The sequence below is a fragment of the Corythoichthys intestinalis genome, chromosome 3 (assembly GCF_030265065.1).
Source record: "Corythoichthys intestinalis isolate RoL2023-P3 chromosome 3, ASM3026506v1, whole genome shotgun sequence".
Taxonomy (NCBI): Eukaryota; Metazoa; Chordata; class Actinopteri; order Syngnathiformes; family Syngnathidae; genus Corythoichthys; species Corythoichthys intestinalis.
In genome coordinates this window covers 13,132,008-13,155,766 of record NC_080397.1, presented here as the reverse complement: position 1 = coordinate 13,155,766, position 23,759 = coordinate 13,132,008, and the positions used below count along the sequence as shown (strand labels likewise).

At 39.6% G+C, this 23,759-nt stretch overlaps 1 protein-coding gene across 4 annotated transcripts in view; it reads right to left on the bottom strand.

Moving 5' to 3' along the window:
* Positions 1-23,759, bottom strand: part of adgrv1 (adhesion G protein-coupled receptor V1) — a 220,791-nt gene that overhangs the window by 112,362 nt on the left and 84,670 nt on the right. For all 4 annotated transcript variants that reach the window (XM_057831097.1, XM_057831094.1, XM_057831095.1 and 1 more), the window contains 22 exons: positions 22,897-23,119; positions 22,623-22,827; positions 22,357-22,503; positions 21,049-21,304; positions 19,232-19,434; positions 18,974-19,150; positions 16,030-16,206; positions 15,788-15,967; positions 15,504-15,668; positions 9,947-10,070; positions 9,734-9,857; positions 9,522-9,660; positions 9,263-9,448; positions 8,924-9,159; positions 8,656-8,804; positions 8,385-8,583; positions 8,090-8,309; positions 4,642-4,881; positions 4,292-4,435; positions 3,987-4,207; positions 398-668; positions 20-163 (listed from right to left, as the gene is read on the bottom strand). In XM_057831097.1, coding sequence (XP_057687080.1) covers positions 20-163; positions 398-668; positions 3,987-4,207; positions 4,292-4,435; positions 4,642-4,881; positions 8,090-8,309; positions 8,385-8,583; positions 8,656-8,804; positions 8,924-9,159; positions 9,263-9,448; positions 9,522-9,660; positions 9,734-9,857; positions 9,947-10,070; positions 15,504-15,668; positions 15,788-15,967; positions 16,030-16,206; positions 18,974-19,150; positions 19,232-19,434; positions 21,049-21,304; positions 22,357-22,503; positions 22,623-22,827; positions 22,897-23,119 — 4,130 coding nt within the window. The remainder of the gene's footprint in view (positions 1-19; positions 164-397; positions 669-3,986; positions 4,208-4,291; positions 4,436-4,641; positions 4,882-8,089; positions 8,310-8,384; positions 8,584-8,655; positions 8,805-8,923; positions 9,160-9,262; positions 9,449-9,521; positions 9,661-9,733; positions 9,858-9,946; positions 10,071-15,503; positions 15,669-15,787; positions 15,968-16,029; positions 16,207-18,973; positions 19,151-19,231; positions 19,435-21,048; positions 21,305-22,356; positions 22,504-22,622; positions 22,828-22,896; positions 23,120-23,759) is intronic.

Below are 23,759 nucleotides of genomic sequence, written 5' to 3'. Positions count from 1 at the left end.
CACTATAGGCAATACTAACCTCTGAGTTGGCAGCTACCTCAGGCACAGTCACCCTAGCAACAGTGGAATCATGATGGAGGGTCGGTGGGGCACCAAGTAAAGGACTGAGCATTCTTACATTAGTTAGCTCGACTGTGAAACTCTCTCCCACAGACAAAAAAACCTATAAAAGGAAACGCTATCAATGTAAAAATGTTCATTCACCCCCTCCCTGTCAAAATGGATTACAAATCTTGTGCCGTATAGTAAAATATAGTAGAATTATTTCCTGTTGTATCGCCATATTGTGAGATAATCACTATCGTGAGCCTTGTGTCGCAAATTGTAACATATCGTGAGGTACCCAGAGGCTCCCACCCCTAAAACAAATAAACTGTCTTGCTATATTTTTAGTCACCTGGTTGCTTATTTGTAGCATGACAGCAGTGTAAGCCTGCCCCTCAGTGAACAATAGTTGTCCTTCAGCTTGTCCTCCCATCATGTCCATCACCTCCTCTGTCCCACCAGAGACCTTGTAGCCCACAGTGACATTGCCAAACAGCCCCGCGAGCCGAGTCGCATTTATCTCCAGAACTCTATGGATCTCGTGTCCTGACCCAACAACCAACACAGACTGCTGCTCCGGATTTAAGGACAAGACACCATGGGGGTCATCATTTGCATGGACTCTGAGTACGAGAGAAAAATATCTGTAAATTCAATGTTTGCGCTGGAAAAACATCCAACTTTTAAAAATTGAGGGGTTTTTTTTGCTGGTAACTAAAAATAAATAACAGTAAATAACAGGTTTAAAAAAAACCTGACAATTGAACAGGTAAAAGCTAGGGATGTCCCGATCGCATATTTTTGCACCACAAGTCACCAAATCAGCCGAGTCCGATCCGAGACCGAAAAAAAGATACAGTATATATACTCATAGTTAATAGACCCCCCCCCCCTTTTTCCCTCACTAATTTCTCCCACCCCCAATTGAGGACTGCACCTGCACAACATTTGATTGGGCATGGGACACAAGCGCGGGCGTGATCAACCTGTCGCTGGCCGCCATCGATGAGGGTGTTGGCCGAAACACCCCATGATTCGATGGAGCACTACTGATGATGTGTCCCAAAATTGACATCTTCCCCATCCCTGAGGGACAGTTCCCTGCCACTCTCAACAAACCTCATGTGCGTACCATCCATTGGCACAATGGACAGAATACCATCACGTCCAGTGTTTCATGAATCTTAGTATATTTATTTTTATATATATATATTAGGGCTGTCAAAATTAACGCGTTAACGGGCGTTAATTTTTTAAATTAATCACGTTAAAATATTTGACGCCATTAACGCAGATGTCCCGCTCAGACAGATTTAAATGACAGTACAGTGAAACGCTCCCTTGTTGTTATGGAGTTTTGCCGCCCTCTGCTGGCGCTTGGGTAAATGACCATCTCCCATATTGCCTCAAAAAGATTACAATGAGGCCGTTTATGGACATTAAGAGTGAAGAGAATGCCACCGGCCGCTTGGGGGCAGCGCCGTTCCATACTCATGTTATTTCTTCTCAACGTGGGAGAATTAGTAGTTGTGAGACGTTTATGCTGTATTCACAATGCAATGCAAATTGCTATTTGTGCTCCACACATATTTCGGTAAGTTTTCTTTCTTTTAGTGGCAATTATGTGTCCCGTGTTGTATTTTGGGTAAGATATGTACAGATATATGTTATACAGTAAAGGCGAGTGGACACAGGCGTTCTTTGGACCGCGCCGTTTATTGGCAACTCCTTCACAACAAACATACAGTGGGGAGAACAAGTATTTGATACACTGCCAATGGGAAAACCCATCGGCAGTGTATCAAATACTTGTTCTCCTCACTCTAAGTATCGTTTAGTGAAAGCACAACAAAAATAATATTCCTATTTCTCCCAAAAAAAATAATGTTCACAAAAACAGAAGCACGTTCAAGCGGGGCTGGAACGTGAAGGTGTGGCCAGCGGAGGTCGGCTGCAGAGGCTTTGTAGCAAGGTCCACCACAAGGCTCCTGAAGGAGGTGGGGATCAGAGGGCAGGCCCAACGGAAGGCAATCAAAGAACTTGCCACTGCAGCAGAGCGGAGCAGTCACTGGCTGTGGCTGAAACGCAGGGACGCAACATGGGCTGCCAAGTGACCGTGCGGTGCCACCGCTTGACACTCACCCAGGTCTGATCAGCCTGTGGTGGGCCAACCCCAGCAGAGGGTGTATTGTGTTAAGTGGCCGAAACACCTGATGAAGCTGGGGCACACAACTGATGATGTGTCGAGCTGGTGGCACCGCTCCACCCCATCCAAGAGGACCTCAACTGCTGTGCTGATTAATTTACTTTGGGATCTATAACAACTAGTCCTATTAAGAAGTCAGTATAGTAATGAGGCCCTATTCTGACATAGTTTAACAACAACGCAAAATGAACTGGCATTCCATATCAAAATAGCTATGCAAAATACACGTAAAACTTAGACTTTGGTCACTCTATTTTTATTATTGTTATTTTTATTCTTCTTATTATTATATTAACTCTACTTTTGATTGAAAATTTTACAAATTTTATTAAAACGAAAACATGAAGAGGGGTTTTAATATAAAATTACTATAACTTGTAACTATAACATTTATCGTTTAAGAACTACAAGTCTTTCTATCCGTGGATCACTTTAACAGAAAGAATGTTAATGCCATTTGTGGATTTATTGTTACAATAAACAAATACAGTACTTATGTACAGTATGTTGTATGTATATATCCGTCGTGTGTCTTTCCATTCCAACAATAATTTACAGAAAAATATGGCATATTTTAGAGATGGTTTGAATTGCGATTAATTGCGATTAATTACGATTAATTAATTTTTAAGCTGTAATTAACTCGATTAAAAATTTTAATCGTTTGACAGCCCTAATATATATATATATATATATATATATATATATATATATATATATATATTTTTTAATCTGAATAAAAGTTCCATAAAACGTATATAGTTTTGTTTCTTTTGGCAATGCCATAGTATTTCTGGATTATTTTGTGACATTTTAGCCCTTAAAAAAATAGAAAAAAATATATGTATATATTAAAACCTGATCCTTTTCACCAGATCCTGTTCTATGAAAAATGACCCGATCAGCCCCATTTTCAATCATATTATCGGATCGGGGACATCCTTAGAAAAGACTGTCTCGAATTAACCCTTTATATTTTATGGAAATTAATACAGTGCTACCTCCACTTGCGACCGTCTCTACGTATGGAATTTATAGGCTGCGACACGCCTCAACCATGGCCGGAATTTGACGTTTGTGGGAGGGGGGCAAACATAGTGCTGATGACACGAAACGCAGTGTCAGCAATAAAATTATCTTGCAACATTTATGTATATTTACATGTATGTATATACAGTTACACATACTGTTATATGAGGAGGGCTGAACGCAAACCTCGTCAAGATGTACAGTATATACATTATATGCACAGTATATACACAGTATGGGCTGTGACTCGCAGCTTAGTATACTGAACGTAACATACTTACAGCTGCTTTGCCACTGGCTATTGCCCAGCATCTTCCTGGCATCCAATTGGCTAAAAGGGACCTTTACTGTATGTGTATGTGTGTTTCCCAGCGTCCTCTTCATTCGCTCCATGAGTTGTTCCAAAATCTTTACATGAGTGTATTAACTTTATTTTTTACTCTATTCTTAGTTTTTTTACATTCTGCACAACTTTCATTTTATGTTTATTGTGCACTAATCTCATTGTGACATATTTGTTGCATGACTTGAGTACTAAATTTCTTTCAGAAACCATTTCTTAAGTAGAGGTACTACCGTACTTTTAAAGTTTTTTTCTCAAGTGTGATAGCATAATTTTTACTAGACTCTTGGCATATATTCTTGGTAAGAGTTTGATGTTTTGCAGTGTGACTTTAAAACTTGGCAATAAAATCGCGAAACCTACCTAATATGGGTGCGTAAAAGGTCCAAATTAGCATCCAGGGTAGCACCGCCCTCCACTGCTGTCAGTTGAACAGTGTAGAGCTCTTCCAATTCTGGCACAGTGTCAGGCCGAAGACTAACAACTATCTCTGCCTCTCTCTGGCCTTCCGCGATGACCACTGAGCCAGAAAAGGCCACAAAATCTCCAGCTTTGTCAAAGTCAGAGAGTATCTGCCAGTGAACCTGAAACATAAAAATCACTCTTTTCTTGCATTCATAAATTAAGGCTATATTTTTGTATTCAGCTTAGCATTTTAAATGATTTACCCTAATATTACCCATGATACCCTCTCGACGTGTAACATATAAAGAGATGTCAATTGGTCCCTCTGTTGGTTCGTTGTAAATGTGCTCCTGAAGTGCATTCTCTGTAAATCGGACGATACCATTTGGGTCTCCAAATTTTTCAACCTGGAAGGTGAAACCATATAAAACACAAAGTTAAGTTTTTACGTCTTTTACATTTTTCAGAGGGAGGGAAAGTGATGTATTCCAAAGTTTACACATTCACTGCCATTAACCGTGATAGACATTCGATTGAACAATCGCTGCCAGCCCCTCCAAGTTCAAACGGCTCGGACGTCTATCGTCGTCAAGGGCGGAAAGTGAATGCTTGCCTTCAGTGTTATGGATCCAGCTTCCGAATTGATGTCCACGTCTCCACTGAGAAGGCTGAGCTCAATTATAAATGTTTCCTCCACCTCCACTTCACCATGAGGAAGAACCCGAAGTGTAATATCGCGTGTGCCTTCTTCCCCATCACTGAAGAAAAAAGTCCCAGTCAAGGGCTCTCTAATGTCTGTATTGGTTGGAAGCAGAGCATCTCTGCTATTCGGGCCGAGGATAATCCAAGCAACCTGAACAGTAGAGATGACAACACAATTACGAATAGCAACGTGTGAGGGCAGATATGCTAGGGTGACCATATTTTGATTTCCAAAAAAGAGGACACTTTGCCCGGCCTCGAGATACTTGAATTTTACTCAAAGTTCACTCAAAGATGCCTATATCACTTTAGTATAATTAAACTGTGCCTCCTCCGTCTGGACAGAAAAATTCAGTTTTATTTAAAAAAAAAAATCCAAATAGTATATATTATATACTATATGGAAATACGTTTTTTTTGCTAAACAGGCTTTATTTTTACTAAAACATAATCAAAAAAAAAAAAAAAAAAAAGACATAAAATATCATGCAGACCCGTGGAAATATAGTACAGTCAATACAGCCACACAGTAGGCTTGTGCCACATAAATATTTTTATAAATTATTATCACGACAATTGTCCTTGAGAAATTGTTATTCCCACTCAATTTTTATTCTAATTCAATGTTCTAGATTGCACGCAAACAATAACTAAAATAAACTGACAAACTATTCAACCGGCATGTTTCCAAACGCAGCAGTTCAAAACTACGTTTCCCATAATGCGTAGTGCAGCTTAGTTAGCTCACTGATAGCTACCCTATTAGCGAGTACCGGGAGACGAGGCAAAATCAAACATTGCTATATAAGTTTACAATCATCTGTAGCACAACGATGCGACACCAAACGGGATTTTACAGATCACGCTAGTACAAAACTCCGACAGAAGTCAACAGTTGTCATTATATATGTATTTATTGTAAAAAAAATTAACAACTGTGCAGACGCTCCCACTTAGAATATAATACTAACATTCAACCAAATACACAAATGCAGAACAATTAATACAGGACTAATACAACATACTGCATCTCTTTATACCCATATATTTTATAGTATATAACAGAAGACACATGAGCGACATTAACAGAAGATAAACTTACAGAAAGGTTTACGGACCACTGTAAACGTCTCTTACAACTACTCCTTATTGTAGTCTGTAACTGCCTGTTTTTTTGCCAAACCGTCAACCCAGTAGATGGCAGTAATGCCCCATAATACAAGGGGTAAACTGTACTCATTCTCCTGCCCCTACTAGTAGGAGCCACGACGACGCAGGCAAAGGCTGCCCCCCAGCGGCCGGGGGGATTCGCTTCAAATTGGTCCCGTGAAAGATCATAAAAACCGGCCATTTTCATGAATTTATAAAACCCGGCCGGATGACAAGGACACGACGTGAAAGGTGGACATGTCCGGGCAAAAGAGGACGTTTGGTCACCCTAACATATGCAGTTTTGTCCCCCAAGAAATAAAATATTTTTATTTGAATGTCAGAAATGTCCTAGCAACAAAACTTTCAAAAACACTTTTTGTCAAAAGGATGCTCACTGTATACTGATGACTAGGGGTGTGACAAAATAGCAAAATGGTGATATATCGTGATACTTTGTATCCCAAAAGGTTATCGATACGCTCCTGCCAAGAATCGAGATATCGTTTTAAAAAGGAGTCAATGTCTAAAAAAATAAATAAATAAAAAGGAAACAACAAGTTTCTACCAAAATCTTCCACCATAATAGTGTCTCAGTTAACTCTAAGGCTGCGTTGACGGTGCACGGCACCCAATCCATTTAGACTGGGAACGTTTGTTCATTCGAAACCAGCATTCACTGACATTCTGTCCAATTGTCAGGGCATTTACAGGTAACTTGCGGTTCATTTTAGGGCATTTACAGGTTATTTCCTGTTGAGTTTGAGTCACTGCCTATTCATTTGGGTGATTTCCAGGTCACGTCCTGTTCTGTAACTCCAAATAAACAGGAAGTGACCCATAAAATACCCCCTAAATCCACAGGAAGTAACTGAACATCAACAGGAAAATGACCTTAAATGTCCCAAAATTACCTCATTGGCTGCCACTGATGGCCATAGATGTTCAATCTGTTTGAAGTGGGAGGGATGGCAGCGAATGTTCGTTCGCTGCCACCCTCCCAGTTCAAATGGATTGGATGTCTACTAGTGATAAACTCACTCCAATTCACAGCAGAAGCTTGTTTTTCTGTTTATTATTTGTTTTTAGAATATCCTAGAATGATTTCCTGACCAGTGCAATGATAATCGTCGCATCGCCATATCGTCAGATCATCGTTATCGTGAGCTTTGTATCGCAAATCGTATCGTATCATAAGGTACCAAGTGGTCCCCCACTCCAACTGATGACACGCTAACTTTACATAACTTATGTGCCGAAAATTGCAAGTGAACAGCCCCAACAAATAATATTTTCTACTGAAGAACTGCGAATTAATTTTGATACCGAAGTTTTCCGAGATGAGAAGACCTTTTATCTTTCAAAATGGTGGAGATCGATCAAGGAGTTGTGAATGGTAAGAAACCGAGGGAAGAAAAGATTCCAAAACACTCCAACCTCGAGTCAGTAAAAGGATATAACAATTGACTAGCATCATTTAAATACTGTAGATGTCTTTCTCTTCTGAGAGACATCCCAATAAACACATCTGAAAAATGTAGTCATCATTTTAAATAATATTGTGTGTATGTATATATATATATATATATATAGAGAGAGAGAGAGAGAGAATAGCCAAATGCTATTAATTAGCTTATTTACGTTAGCGACAATGCATTAGGCCAAACTGACCTAAGCTCCAGATAATCAGCATGTGCTTTGGGAAAGAAGATTTTACCCAGACCCGGAGTGGCTAATCGGGAGGATCAGTGAGCCGGCCGGCCAGAAAGGCTAGTCCGGCTAGCACCCAAAACAAGATGGAGAAAATTATTCAACTAGATTTAAGAAAAATGATCAGATTAAGACGTTATACTGTAAATTTGCAGTGTGAAAGTTGGTATAAGTCAGTACAGATGTATTTTGCATTAATCATTTAGCCTATCAATTAATTAGGTTCTTATTGGTAAGAAATGTAGCCCTAAACCCCGTTGACCCAATCTGTTTGGTCTTATGTCCTGTCCCCAGCAAAAACTGTACCTGCAGTTTATGCTGTGATATCGTGTCTACCAATATTGAGACAAAATCTAAGCCCTTGATCAAAACCTCTTGAATGAAAACAAACAACTGCCCAAAATATCCTCATTGGCACCCGAATTAACTTGTTGTCATTCACATTTGCCCAAAATTTGATCTAGTTCATGAAAGTTCATTCATTGAGGTGCAATACTGACCGTTGCATTGCCCACACGGCCTCCTGTCCTCTCCACAACCAGTGTGAGTTTTTGAGTGTCGTTTGGGTTACGGATGGTAATTAGGCTTTCGTTAAGAAACCGTACAACACCTCCGGGTGAGTCACTCTTGTTGATGGTCACCCTGGTGACTGTTTGAGAGCCAAGTACTGCCCCCCCTGTGGTTCCAACCAGCACGATCTGGAACATCTCTGCATATTCACTACAAACACAGCATTTCAGAGGTTATTTATGTTGAATAAATTACCTTACACCAAATACCTCAGAAGCTTCTCACCTTTCCATGTCATCTAAAATTGTAACATTAATAACACTACTTTGCTGGCCGTGGATGAACATTACTGAGCCATTGTTTGCAATGTAGTCAAGACCAGGAGTTGCACTCAGGCCTCTGGAAATATACTCTGCAGAGACGGTTCCATATGAACCTGCCGTCCTCACCACTGGGATCAACACAGTGCCTGCATCCTCCTCAACTGAAGCAGAAAATTGTGTTATTGGTCTTTCTAAACATTGATTGACTAGATGTCAACTTCTTTTTGACTCACTTGTGATGTTAACGTGGTCATGCCTGAACTGTAAGACACCCTCAGCGTTGTCATTCTTCAGTATGAAAACAGCAAGAGATGAGATGTCACCTATGACTGGAGGTTGGTCGAGTCGGAGACCTGATTCAGTCAGTGTGTAATCCACACCACTGACCAATAGGAGGAGACAGACAATTCCGAATCAAGGGGAAAAAAGTCACATTTGCTCTGTTTTACACTAACCTCAAATTTATTTTCATCTATTCTACGACTAATTCCATTTTTATACCTGACGTTGACTAGATCCACATCCGTAATGTTGAAGTAGAACATTTCAGGCCCTTCTGGAAGACTGTCGTCATGAATATGCACTGAAACGCGTTGTGACGTCAGACCTGGGGTGAAGAAAAGCCGCCCCGAAACAGAAGCAAAGTCCTCTCCACTAACTGCTGTGTGGTTTGAGGTCTGGTAGGTGACCCAAACATTTTTCAAACTGCCCATAGTGCGATTAATTGTCACAATAATCTAAAGAAGAGAGTTAAGTGCTTATTTTAACTTTTGCATCCAACTCCAATATGTAACAGCTTCTACAACAGGAATGTTTTTATGTATATCATGCTGAACTTACAATTCCCTCCTCCTCATTTGTGCTTATCTCCTTCTCGGTGAGGGAGAACAGGCCGTAAGGGTTGTCACTGGCTGCCATGGTTATCCTGGCATGCCTTGCATTGGGGCTGATTTCCAATCCTGGAGTCATGGACGTCAGCATTAACTGGAAATCGCGACGTTCCTCAGGAAAATCATCATCTATGGCCTGGAATTGCAACCGAAAGCTAGATTATTCAATTTACCGTTAAATGTAGCCTACATTCGGCAATTTTCAGTACCTCCAGAGAAAAAGAAGCAAAAGATTGTTGGTCTTTCATTGTTACAGAGCCAAAGATAGTCTTGAATTCATCATCCAAAGCGGGGGTGATATTCCAATACACCTGCACTTCACCGAACACACCTGGCCCACGAACAAGGCTGAAAAAAAAATTATCTTTCACCGTAAACTTTTCTAACATTTTCAAAGATCTTCCCATTACGTTCATCTTACTTAACAACAGCACTGCCATTATAAAATCCTTCAGGTTCTCCAATGAAAATGTTCCTGGACGACTCTGCCAGCCCTATGATGCCCAGGGCAGCCTTGTCTGCCATGATAGTGATGGTTGCCAAACCTGGGATACAAGATGACAAAAAAGGAGAAAAGAAGGCATTGACTTTATCAAGTCCGTCTCAGTAGCAGTAAAAATATTTTCTTAAGTACCTTTTAAAGGGTCAATGACAGCACTGCCATCCATTGCAGGAAAGAGATTAACAGTGAAACTCTCTACTCCCTCTAGTACGCTGTCACCAAGGGCTCTTATCACAAAAATCTTCATCGATTCAGTCTGGAAAATCAGCATCACAGTTAACTCATTTGCTGCACAAATGTTTCAAGGGGTGGCCACATGATGACGCTTACACACCAAAACTAAAGCTATAATTACAAAAAAGTTGGTTGAACTTTGAATTTCTTTAATTATGTTACGTTTGTTCAACATTTTACTTTTTTTAAAACACCAGAGTTTAGGATGTGTTTCAAGCTAGGTTGCACTCCATCTTGCCTCTTTGGAAACACATGGTAAGATTTGTTTTCTTATTTTGGCAAGAGATATGAAATGTTGCTTTAGCCTTTAGAGATATGTGCTACAGTGCCTTGCAAAAGTATTCGGCCCCCTTGAATCTTGCAACCTTTCGCCACATTTCAGGCTTCAAACATAAAGATATGAAATTTAATTTTTTTGTCAAGAATCAACAACAAGTGGGACACAATCGTGAAGTGGAACAACATTTATTGGATAATTTAAACTTTTTTAACAAATAAAAAACTGAAAAGTGGGGCGTGCAATATTATTCGGCCCCTTTACTTTCAGTGCAGCAAACTCACTCCAGAAGTTCAGCGAGGATCTCTGAATGATCCAATGTTGTCCTAAATGACCGATGATGATAAATAGAATCCAAATGTGTGTAATCAAGTCTCCGTATAAATGCACCTGCTCTGTGATACTCTCAGGGTTCTGTTTAAAGTGCAGAGAGCATTATGAAAACCAAGGAACACACCAGGCAGGTCCGAGATACTGTTGTGGAGAAGTTTAAAGCCGGATTTGGATACAAAAAGATTTCCCAAGCTTTAAACATCTCAAGGAGCACTGTGCAAGCCATCATATTGAAATTGAAGGCGCATCAGACCACTGCAAATCTACCAAGACCCGGCCGTCCTTCCAAACTTTCTTCTCAAACAAGGAGAAAACTGATCAGAGATGCAGCCAAGAGGCCCATGATCACTCTGGATGAACTGCAGAGAGCTACAGCTGAGGTGGGAGAGTCTGTCCATAGGACAACAATCAGTCGTACATTGCACAAATCTGGCCTTTATGGAAGAGTGGCAAGAAGAAAGCCATTTCCCAAAGATATCCATAAAAAGTCTCGTTTAAAGTTTGCCACAAGCCACCTGGGAGACACACCAAACATGTGGAAGAAGGCGCTCTGGTCAGATGAAACCAAAACTGAACTTTTTGGCCACAATGCAAAACGATATGTTTGGCGTAAAAGCAACACAGCTCATCACCCTGAACACACCATCCCTACTGTCAAACATGGTGGTGGCAGCATCATGGTTTGGGCCTGCTTTTCTTCAGCAGGGACAGGGAAGATGGTTAAAATTGACGGGAAGATGGATGCAGCCAAATACAGGAACATTCTGGAAGAAAACCTGTTGGTATCTGCACAAGACCTGAGACTGGGACGGAGATTTATCTTCCAACAGGACAATGATCCAAAACATAAAGCCAAATCTACAATGGAATGATTCAAAAATAAACGTATCCAGGTGTTAGAATGGCCAAGTCAAAGTCCAGACCTGAATCCAATCGAGAATCTGTGGAAAGAGCTGAAGACTGCTGTTCACAAACACTCTCCATCCAACCTCACTGAGCTCGAGCTGTTTTGCAAGGAAGAATGGGCAAGAATGTCAGTCTCTCGATGTGCAAAACTGATAGAAACATACCCCAAGCGACTTGCAGCTGTAATTGGAGCAAAAGGTGGCGCTACAAAGTATTAACGCAAGGGGGCCGAATAATATTGCAGGCCCCACTTTTCAGTTTTTTATTTGTTAAAAAAGTTTAAATTATCCAATAAATTTTGTTCGACTTCACGATTGTGTCCCACTTGTTGTTGATTCTTGACAAAAAATTAAAATTTTATATCTTTATGTTTGAAGCCTGAAATGTGGCGAAAGGTTGCAAGGTTCAAGGGGGCCGAATACTTTTGCAAGGCACTGTAAGTAATCATCACACACTCAATGTAACTCTTCGCTTTAGCTGACCATTCACATTAGCATTAGCATCAACATTAGCGCCACGAGAATCCCCTTAAACCAGGGGTGTCCAAACTTTTTGCAAAGGGGGCCAGATTTGGCGTGGTAAAAAAGTGGGGGGCCGACCTTGGCTGACGTCCTTTACGTAGAACAATATATTTAAGCAAAATTTAGCAAGGCATTCAGTGTGTCACATCTGCTTTATTATTTTTTTAATGAATAATTTCAACAATCTCGCAACTAGCCTTTGTGGCGTTCTCTTTCGACTCTCGGGCTCTTGCGAAATACTGCTGCTGTGAAATTAAACTAGCTTCAAGTTGCTTCAATTTCTCGCACGTATCTTCCCTGTAATCTTGTCATACATGTCGGCGTGTCTTGTTTGGTAATTTCGCCTACATTGAAATCTTTAAAAACACCGACTGTCTCTTTACAAATGAGGCAAGACACAGTTGTTGCGTATTTTAGTGAAGAAATAGTCCAATTTCCACCTATCCTTGAAGCGTCGGCCATCACAGTCAACTTTCTTTTTTTTTGTTGATTGTCACCATTTTAGAAAATGGAAGTAATGGGTCACACAGAGTAATGTTGCTTAGCCCTTAAATACTTGCAACATGAAGCAATTATCAGAGAAATCCAAAATTTGAAAAATAAGGTCCTAATGAAACGTATTTTTCAAATTTGTAAAAAGAAAAGTCAAAATGAATATGTGTAATAAGCGCTCTAATATCTATAACCCATGCTAAGTCATGTTTTTTTCTCATGGAACCTGCAGATGCATGTGTTGACTTGCATCCATCATTTTTTTTTTCAAAAAGGGTTAGAATGTCAAAATTCTAAATTAGTCTCAAAATCATGACATTTTAGGTGTATCAAATGTGATACATTTGGCAATAAAGGGTTAAAGTGCTGCTGCCTTTTAGTGGGTAAATGAGGAGCAGCATTTTGTGTGTAAGCTACTTCATATGCTGGTTGCAGTACTGCTGACCAATTTATTAAGTCTGTGTGCGGGCCAGACGTTATTGATTTTATGACAGAGGTTGAGGGCAGGATGAAATTTGACCACGGGCCGCATTTAGCCCCCGGGCCGGACTTTGGACATGTCTGCCTTAAACGGTCGGACATTTTGTTTTTAACATACAATTTGTGGCTTCTAGATGGCCTTAATTGAAAATAATGTACTGCTTTTCCTGCTGAGTGTATCACAAAGTTGGCATTATCCTTATAGATGCTACAATATGTGCTTGTCTATCTGTGTTCATTCGAAATTGTTGGAAACCTATATTAATTTTTGGACCAAAATTTTGGAATTTTACAGACAAAAACATTTTAGGTAACTTGATTAAAACTAGACAAAATTTGTATGGAATTTCGTCGCCTAAAACTAGATGAGGACAAACACATTTTAAAATGGTAAATGGACAGTAGTTATGGAGCGCATTTAACTACATGGTTACCATGCCCAAAGCGCTTTACAGTAGCACACATTTACCCTTTCAATGGTGCTGCTGCCATGCAAGGCGCTGCCAACCCATTTGGGATGAATTTGGGTTCAGTGCCTTGCCCAAGGGCACTTCAACAATGGGCAGTCGTAGCCAGAAATCAAACCGCTGACCAGGGCCGGAGTGGGACTCATTTTCAGCCCTGGAGTTTCGTGCCACAGACCGGCCCTCTTTATGTCATGACCTACGTTATTAAAATATTGTAATAATAATCGTGCTGTCAAGCGATTAGTTTTTTTAAAATCGCGACTAATCGCATGCTGTCAATAGTAAACTTGCGATTTTTTAAAATGCATAAATTATATATTTCAATTTTTAAATACACCTATTAGCACAGGAGTTCATCAAATTTAAGCCTCATTAGAAACAAGAAAAGAGTTTTCCTTTACACTTGTAAAGATGAATCAAATATGAATTTTCCCCAAATAACTTGTAAAAAGGGAGGCACGGAGGAAGAGCATGTCTACTGACAGTTCTGAGATCAAGGGCTCTACGCAGGTTTTGTGTTAAGTTACCATTTTATTTTTGGGGTACTAGCTATAATTTTATCTTATATTAGACTGACTTTTTAAAGAATGAGGAACCTTTTGCAGGTGTTTTGAATTCCACATGTGGCAAGCTTGTACAAAACTGAAGCTTTTCATCATATTCATTTTTTTTTGGTTTGCGGTAGATGCAAATTGACTGATTCAATTTTGTTGGTTTAATCTACCAAAATAAAACAACTTTTACTTGATATTCAAAATTTTGTGGGCATACTGTATATAGTTTAAATAAATAAAAAAAATAATGTAAGATATCATTACTTATGAGTGTTTTCATTTTATTCATGACATAAAAATTACCGCAGTAAATTAAATGTGAAAGATTGAATGATTGATTGAAAGAATAATTGAACTCACCAAAACGGCTGTCTCCCAATGCACTTGTACAGTTAAGACACCTGTGTATTTCAGGATAGTTCACGGCACGCTCATCAGTCCACCTTAGAGTGCAATGTTTTGGGTTAAAATGCCTAATTTATGTTTTGCCTGAGAACGTGGATTTCACCCCAATCCTCCGTCTTTGTGCCCAAAAATAGTGCCTGGAGCCTCCATGGTGGAAGTTTTAGTGGTGCTCTCATTAAAATTATTTCATTCTGCATGTTCATTTACGGTTTATCGCTGTACTTTTATCCAAACATGCTCAAAAACAACGATAATGGGTCGCGCCAACAGCCAGACGGGTTCACGCTCGTCATGCTGCTTCAACGGGCCCCATTTCGGCCAAAAAACCCAAAATTAAGTTTTTCCAGAATCAAGTCAACAGGATGATATCATGATACTCTTTCCCAGAGGCAGAGCTGGCGGCATTGGAGAATGGGAACCTGTTGCGGGGTATCGAATTTCAAACTACGGAATGCTAGAAGGGCCACAATTTATCGCGCAAAGCGGGGTTGCGTGATGCCGTTAGTAAATAGTTTAACTGAAAGCTTCGTTAAAAATGTGTATTACGACCGGCCCAAACATCAGGCCGGCCCACCGGGAACTGTCCCGGTTCTCCCGATTGGCCACTCCGGGCCTGCCGCTGACCCTTCGGTCCAAGGACAACCCAAGCTACCAACTGCACCACGGCCGCCCTTAAAAGGACTATGAATAAAGGACTATGAATAAAATATGACTAACAAGTATTTCATCCAAAAGACCAACATTTAGACAACAGTTAAAAGAGCTGCCAAAACAACACTCCCTATTTAAATTAACTTTTAAAAAAAATCTTATAAGTCTTGTATCCTTTTATTAAAAAAAATAAAGAAATACAATTAAAATGAACAAAAACAGAGATACTATTTAACACATACACTGCCATTGACAGTGATCGACATTCAATTCATATCAACTGAAATGGCCAAATTGCTCCCAGCCCCTCATTGCCAGATTGAACATTTGAGATTTTTAGAATTTTACACCAACATCCTAAATTTGTACCTCAGTAAAGGTAAGTGTTCCATTTTGAGGTGAAAGGTCATGAACAGCTTCTCCTTCCAGCTGCCACACCAATGTCACGGCTCCTTCACCGCCTTCACTGCGCAGTACCGCTAATCGAGCGATAGCAGCAGGATCGTCAACAAACTCTGGCTCACTTACAGTAACCTTGGGAAGTATGGAAGTTATAAGACTTAATGTGTTTTTCAGATATTCTGTATAATTGAAATCTTCTGGTTAGCTGTCCATCTGTGCATGACATAAAATCATATGGAAAAAGCTTCTACCTCCAACTCTTCGAATCCAAATCGTCCTAGAGGGGAATCATTAGCCGGAATGTCGACAGTCACGTAGGTTAAGTCTCCCAATCGAGCGCCACCGATTACCCGCAGTAAAGTTACTTTAAATTTCTCTGACGCCTCCACGTGGTCGTCATCCATAATGGTGACAGCAATCACAGCTTCTCTCTAGAAACACCAAATGATTAGGGATTTATACAACAGCTCCTATTGTGAAAATACTGATTTACCTGCCCATCTTGGAAGGTGATGTTGCCAGATGAGGGGGTGAAATCAGTGAGATCAGCAGTAATGGGTTGAGCCTCCCAGTAAGTGAGCAGTCTTCCAACTGTACCAGCAAGTCGTGCTACTTTCAGTTGTATGATGTTGCCAGGTGCTGGCATCTCATATACCACAATAGGGCTATCCTTGTCGAATTACAAAATAAAGTCAAACTATCAGTTTAGGACTTTGTGAAATTGTTACTTTTACAAATTTAACCAGTCCCGAGAATAACCAGAATTGGAGGACATTTTACATCCCACCTACTGTTAGTAACAGTCAGAGGTGGGAAGGAACGCATTACATTTACTCTGTTACTTTTTACTTTTACTTGAGTAGATTTGTGAAGAAGAAATGCTACTCCGCTACTTTGGGCTACACTAGTCATTACATTTTTCCTCTTTATTCTACATATTAGATTTTACATCATTTTTTTGCCAGAGACGCCAACAGTGGCTTAATCAGTTTCACCAACGAGACATCACAATAATAATCACATGACTTCATTGTACCAATCAGACTCAAGCTTGCCGTTCTGTGATCACGCTGGCCTGTTCAATCACGTGGTGTTTTTAAAGCAACGTAAAAAATATTGTATTTGACATAGAGCGCCGCCGTCAACATGACTCAAAAGCGCGGATTTTAATTAGTTTTTATTTGGCGCGGATTGACCACAGAAATCCGGAGATAGGATCCTTTTAGTTTCATAATAGGAAATATGTTTTCTCCACTACAGGGCACTCATACTCTTTGGACGAATAATGCTTAGTTTCTGTAGATATTTTTCTCTCGCCGGAATTTGTTTTTTGTTGTTGTATTCATTATGGCTTAAAGTGGTTATGTAATATATTACAGTACAGTATTACAATAATAGTTCATATGGATAACTTTGTGCTGGGAAATAAAAATATCATTGTTAAAAAGAAAAAGATAAAAAAATCAGGCATCAGTTACTCACAATGATACACATTACTTGAGTATTCTTTTCACCAAATACTTTTTAACTTGTACTTGAGTGCATTTTTTACTATATATATATATATATATATATATATATATACCCACCTCTGGTAACAGCCAAGCTAAAGAGCTAGCTTTCACTCCTGAGAAAAAGCTAACATCAGTACAGATTTGCAACCCTTTTACTGTGACTATGCCAACTATTTGATATTTACAATAGAAAACTTTACCATTGATCTGTAAAAATCAAGCCTTTGATAGTATATTACTAAGAGTATAACCGTATTTGTATTCACCATCACAGTTTGGTGCATGCAGTCAGACGGTGAATACATTTGAGTTAAAAAATAATAATAATAATAATAATAAATCCATGTCAGAGTTAGTCCTCAGCGACTCCAGAGGGCGGTAGAGATAATGCGCCTAAACCAACAACCACCATTACAGGCAAGAGAAGACAAACTCTCGACGAGGAGAGTTATGACGAATGTACAGAGTAGGAACTATCAAATGCAGTATTACTATAATTTTATGATGTGTATTTATTTTATATTATCAAATAGGGAAATGTTTTTTTTTGCTCCAGCCCTAGGCTGAAACCATTGAAACACTGAGTGAGTATTTATTTTTGCACTATTTCAGGAGATGCTCATTCAGTTTTGGAACTACAGTGGTACCTCAACATACGATCGCTTCGACACACGATCTTTTCGACATCCGAAATAAAATTTGACTCACCATTTGTTTCTACATCCATCGACGAAATACGACGACATGACAGAGTCGCAGACCGACGAATGGTGGATTTTCTTGTGATTTACACAGGTTTTAAAAAGGGTGGTACAGGTGGTGAAACAAGGAAAATTGTGACACTTACCATTGAAATGATGCAAATGATAGAAAAGTATAAACGTGGCTTGCGCATGCGTGAACTGGCTCAACAATACAGCCGTTGAACGTCTACGATCTCCACGGTCCTCTGACGACCTCCGTTTGCCAGTCTTTATAAGTTAAGGTGACAATTATTATTGTGATAACATCGCAAAAGAAATCGCAATCTTTGTCAGGTTTTTATCATTTACAGTATTTCAGAACTTGTCCAACACAACACGCCTACTGTCCACCGCAGTTGACTGTGTTCTCAACAAAAAACTAAAAGTAAACTTTTATTATTCCGGTTTTTATTAATATATATTTTTTTGCTATGTGTAACTGCCATTCGTAATAGTACCAGCAGTATATATTAAGGATTTAGTGTAGGTTTTCGGGCTGTGGAACAAATTAAAATCCTGCTCGATATACGACCATTTCGACTTACAAACAAGGTCCTAGAATGAACTTCGTATGTAGGGATACCATTGTATTTGCATTTTTTGTCTTATTTTAGCCAATATTAAAATATATCTTATGTAGGGTTGTATGTTCACTAATGGTTTACATGGTAATGGTTTACATTGTTTGTACAACTGTGTTTAATCCAACATTGAAAATTGTAGTATCTTATTTTTTATCAAAAAAAAATTAACAAGCTGGCGAATGCTACCTGACTTTAACTGTCACAGTCGATCACAAAAAAAAACTGTGTGCTGTGTTTCTGTACATAAACTCTGAATTAAAGAATGTTAGAACGATAAAATTACAAATTCTCAAATATGATGTTTTCTTCTATTTATTTTGCATTTTAATAACAGCTGCTTTTTAGTTTTAGCCAATAGAACAAACATTAACTTTCAAATGCTGTGATAAAAAAGCCTTTTTGTTTTTCCTGCTGTACCGAACCGTGACCCCTGAACTGAAGAATGTACAGAACCGTGACTTGTGGGTACTGTTCCACAATGTTTATTACCTATTATTGCTGAATACGCAGCAGAAACTCAGAAAAGTGAAGGCTTGTTTTTCACGAATTTTTTAAGCCAAAATGTCCTCCAGTTCTGGAATGACCAATACACTTACTTCAGGCTCAACAAACTGCAATATCCCTCGAGGATCATCGTTTTCCTGGATGGTTATTTCAGCTACTTCCATGCCAGGTCTCTTCACAGTTGGCTGGCCTGCTCCAGCTGGCCTGCCAACTAGCGCCACGCTGGTGATATTTACCAGGAAACTCTCAGACAGTTCTGGGATCTCATCCTTTAAAAAAAAAATTGTTGACACTTATTCATGAGCAGAAACATTTTTTTTTCTCCCTCTGCTACAACAGATCATTCTTACTGGAAGTATTGTGATGGTCAAAAGGGCCACAGTTGCTCCGTCTGGCATGATAAGGATTTCATCTTTGGCGATATAGTCATAATTTGCTGAAGCTTGGTTGGGTGGCGGTTGGTACAAGGCTGGCCTGGTTTCATAATGTATTTCCACTTCACCTGTGGAGCCTTGTTCCCGAACTATAGACAAAGTCAGATTGATCGGAAAGCCTGCAAGTTTAAGGAGAAAGTAGAGTTTACATTTTAAACTATTTATAGAGCAAGTGACTATTTTTTGTAATTTTTTTTTTTTTTTAAACAAACAAAAAAAGAAAAACAGTAAACCTGGTAACCACATACGGAAACACCACATTTTGGGTTGTGTAAGCCACAATATTAACTCTTGGTCATTGGGTGCCCAAAGCGCCCAAGGCAAAAGTGTAGCATAAGGCCCCTCCCCCAAAATGTGACAATACATTTTTTTTTAATATTGCAAATTTGTAAATATTGTATTTTCAGCATACAAACCACCATGAAGCTTTCAATCAATTGGATGCAAAGCTTCATTGCTTCAAGAAGCTTCATTTGACCATCACCGCTCAATCTCTTACTTCCCTTGGGTAAGACAGACAACCTCTGCTGCCATCAGCTATGAACACTGCTGTCATACAACGTATTGCTATGTGTGCTTCGTGCCCCCCAGCATGGAATGCGACACCCAATGATGTTCAAAGTTCATGTTCTCTGCTAAATATTTCTTTGGTTACTGTTCCATTTGTTTAATTACTTTATTAGTTATGCTATTTGAAACCTTAAGTTTAATGACCCTTGATTTAATGACCCTCCATTACTTGTCATTGTCCGTGAAGTGGATGGAAGTTTTTCTTTATTTTAAAGAATTGGAGCACAAATGGTTCCTTCCTGCCTCGTGAGTAGTGTTGCTTTCTGCCATGCAAGTCGCTGCCAACCAAATTAAGGTTTAGTGCTTTGGCGACGGGTACTTCAACAGTGGGCAGTCAAAGCCGGAAATCGAACCGCTGACCCTTCGGTCACAGGACAACTAGAGCTACCAACTGCGCCACAGCCACCATGGTGGTAAACTTACTGGCTCAGTTAATTAATACAGAACTGTAAAACCGGGTAGCCAAAAACTCACTCCGATTCAAATTGGTTTATCTTTACACATCTAATATTTTTTATATGTTGAAATGTACTTGATACGTACAGAGGATTATTTTTTTCCCTCAAAGCTATTTGGCGCCCCCTCTACTAGTCGGTGCCCTAGGCAACCACCTAGCTCGCCTATGCTCAAAACCGGTGCTATATTTGGTCTGTAAGTTAGCCTTATATGACCCAAAATATGATGTCAACACCCAGGCTCAATTACTGTATAGATTTTTTTAAACAAATATAAAATAAAATTATACATTTCTAAATCATCATCATTGCCTGCCATTAACAACATAATCAAACTAACTAGGATGATCATCTTTCAGTGCTATTTACAGTACTTGACGCCCATTCCATTGACTGAGAGGGATGGCAGCAGCTTCTCACAGTTAAATGAGTGCCCAATAAAAGTGTTAATGAACAATGCTATCGTTAAAGTACTCGACTGACTTCCCAAATGGATTAAAACAAACCTCGGATTATTTCTGTCCCGGGAGACATTAAAGCACTTTTACAGTAAGTCTCAGAAGTGTTTTTCCTGTAAACCCTTCTTAAGAAACATAATCAGCTTAACATAACATCATACAATCATTAACATAATACAATCAGGCTAGTGGTGAAGTCTAAATATTGTCACAGAAGAAACAATAGTACTGCGAGTAGTTCCTTGCTCACCCTGTGGTTCTTGCGTTGGAGTAATGCGAGAGTCCAGATGCCATCCAATAACTCCATAGGGGGAACCGTTTGGCAGGATGGTAAGCAGTGCACGTGCCCGCAAACCATCAATGACGGCGGCTTGTTGAATGTCCTGCAGCTCAAGTGTGGTCACATCCATGAGAGTAACGGTAACGCTCTCACTCAGCTCTGCCACGCCATCGGCCAGCACAGTCAGTGGAATGACGGCAACCGACTGGCCCTCTGAGAATGTAACCTATGAGATTTCAGTTTTAGATCAATTGTATTTCATACTCTTAATGTTGCTGACGCAACATGAAAGACAACAATGGGACATGAGCCAATGTTAGAGGCTTTCTGGTTTATGTTGAAATTTCATTTCTAATACATAATATAAATTTGTAAGCAAGTCAGAGTGTGTGAGTAAATATTTGAATGAAAAACATTTGCTAGGACATAATTATAGTAAAATAATCACATGGGTAATCAAATCAGCGAAACCTATAGGGGCTGACTCCATTTTTATCTATTTTGCAGTAGCGTGATGTACGATTTTATGGCTGCAATAACATCTCTTTGTGATTTACGTACTGTATATGGCAATCAATAGATCTAGATGAGAGCTTTTACCAGGGGCGTAACTTAGGGGGGTTGTGGGGGTGTGACCGCACCCGAACCCGCCCTCTAAGGCATACAGTGGCCGTGGTAGGGCAAGAGGAGGGTCAAACATAAAGGTAAGATGAAGCGCGGTGCTGTAATATAGGGTTTAAGTGTTAAAATAGATCTCTGTCAGCCGCTGTCTGGAGGGACCCGCAAAAAAAATTGTACCGGGCAATTGTCTTGATTGGCTTGCGAAAGTGTGGAGGAGTATGAGCCCTGTTCCCATTTGTTCCGCCACTGGCTTTTACAAAGAGTTTTAATCTAAATTAAGTAGTTTACTGTAAGTCTGAACAACAATGTGACAAATCTACTAATATTTCAAGAAAGTTCACAATCATCACTTATAAATAAAACAAAGCAGCTTAGAAACGGAAGTTGGAACCGAACTTGATCAGTATTTATCTGAAAGATATACAGTACATATTATCTTTTATCTATGCATAAACAAACAAAAATTTTGTTAGCCCATTCTTGCACTAAGTTGCTCAATTTTACAGGAAATAGATTTGCTTCTTGTGCCTTGTATTTTGACAAAGTTAATTGTGTGCCGTTTGTCTCAAAAACCTCAAAAGATTTCACGTTTGGATGTAAACCAGGTCCCTTGCCTGGCCTAATGCTATGTAACATCAGTGAGGGTTATTTACGCACCACTCCGGAAGTGGGATAAATGTCCGCCAGACTCCCACTGGCAGACCAGTGAACAGTCAATCTGCCGAAAGTCCCCCTTCTCCTCTCCACAGTGAGGGAGATCTGATGATTTTCCTCCAATTCGTCAACCTCCAGAGACAGAGAGTTCTGAAAATTGCAAAAAGTTGAATTTTCCCTTCAGTATATAAAAAAAAAAAAATCCTGATCATAGATTCATATAAAGAAACTGAGGGGCATTTGAAAGCAAACGATATGTGTTATCTTGCCTGCGCAAACCCAATCACTCCATGGGCGTTGTCATTGCTCGGAACCACAACGGTCACTTGACCCCCAAACCCAATCTCTGCCCCACCTTTGGGGTTCTTTAGGCGGACTTGAAACTGCTCCTGCTCTTCAGGAACGTCATCATCCAAGACGTTCACCGCAATCTGTAGCTCGCTGTCACCAGGTAGGAAATGCAACTCGCCAAAACTGGGGTGGAAAGAAAAAACTAAATCATTGAGTAGAACTGAAGGGATATGACAACACATCAGGCAATACCTGGGAATGAAGTCTGACTCATTAGAAACAGAAGTTAATTCATAAAGTCTGGAGCGATTCTCTTCAGAAGAAGCCAAAATGATCTTTGTTGTGTTGAAGGACGAGACTTTAAAGGAGAAGAATCTCATAGCTGCTGGGGCGTTCAGTACAATGGCGAATAGGCTGGAATCAGACCTCCAGGTGTAGAGTGATGAGCCATTGCTACCAGCAAGTAGTATATAAACTGGGAAGGAGAAATGAAGCAGATATTTAAATGTAATTATATTTTTACTTGTATGCAAGTTAGGAATTTGGCAATACAGTATATGAAAAAGGGGATATATCGCAATACTTTGTACCCCAAAAGGTTCTCTGTATGCTCCCACCAAGAATCGATATCATTTTAAAACTGTTTTAAAAAAAAAAAAAAAAAAAAGAACCGAAGCCCAAACCCAAAATCTTCCATTAGAATAGTGTCTACGTTAGCTCACTGGCTGCTATTGATGGCGTAAGACATTCAATTAAGTTTGACTGGATTGGACATAAGCATCGACAAAAGCACTGAAACCAGATCATTCAAAGTCAGACTTGTTAGCATTTCCAGGTCACTTCCTTTGTGTTTTTGAGCATTTACGAGTTACTTCCTGTTCATTTGGAGACATTGTTGATACACTTCCTTTTCAGTAACCCAAAATCAACAGGAAGTGACCCGTAAATGCCCCAAAATCAACCAGAAGTGAATTGTAAAGGCCCAAAAATGAAAAGGAGGTGACCGAAAATCAAAAGGAAATTATGTGAAATGCCCCAAAAGGAACTCATTGCCTGGCATTGGCTGCTACTGACTGCCATAGACGACCAATCCGTTTGAACATTTGTTTATTTGC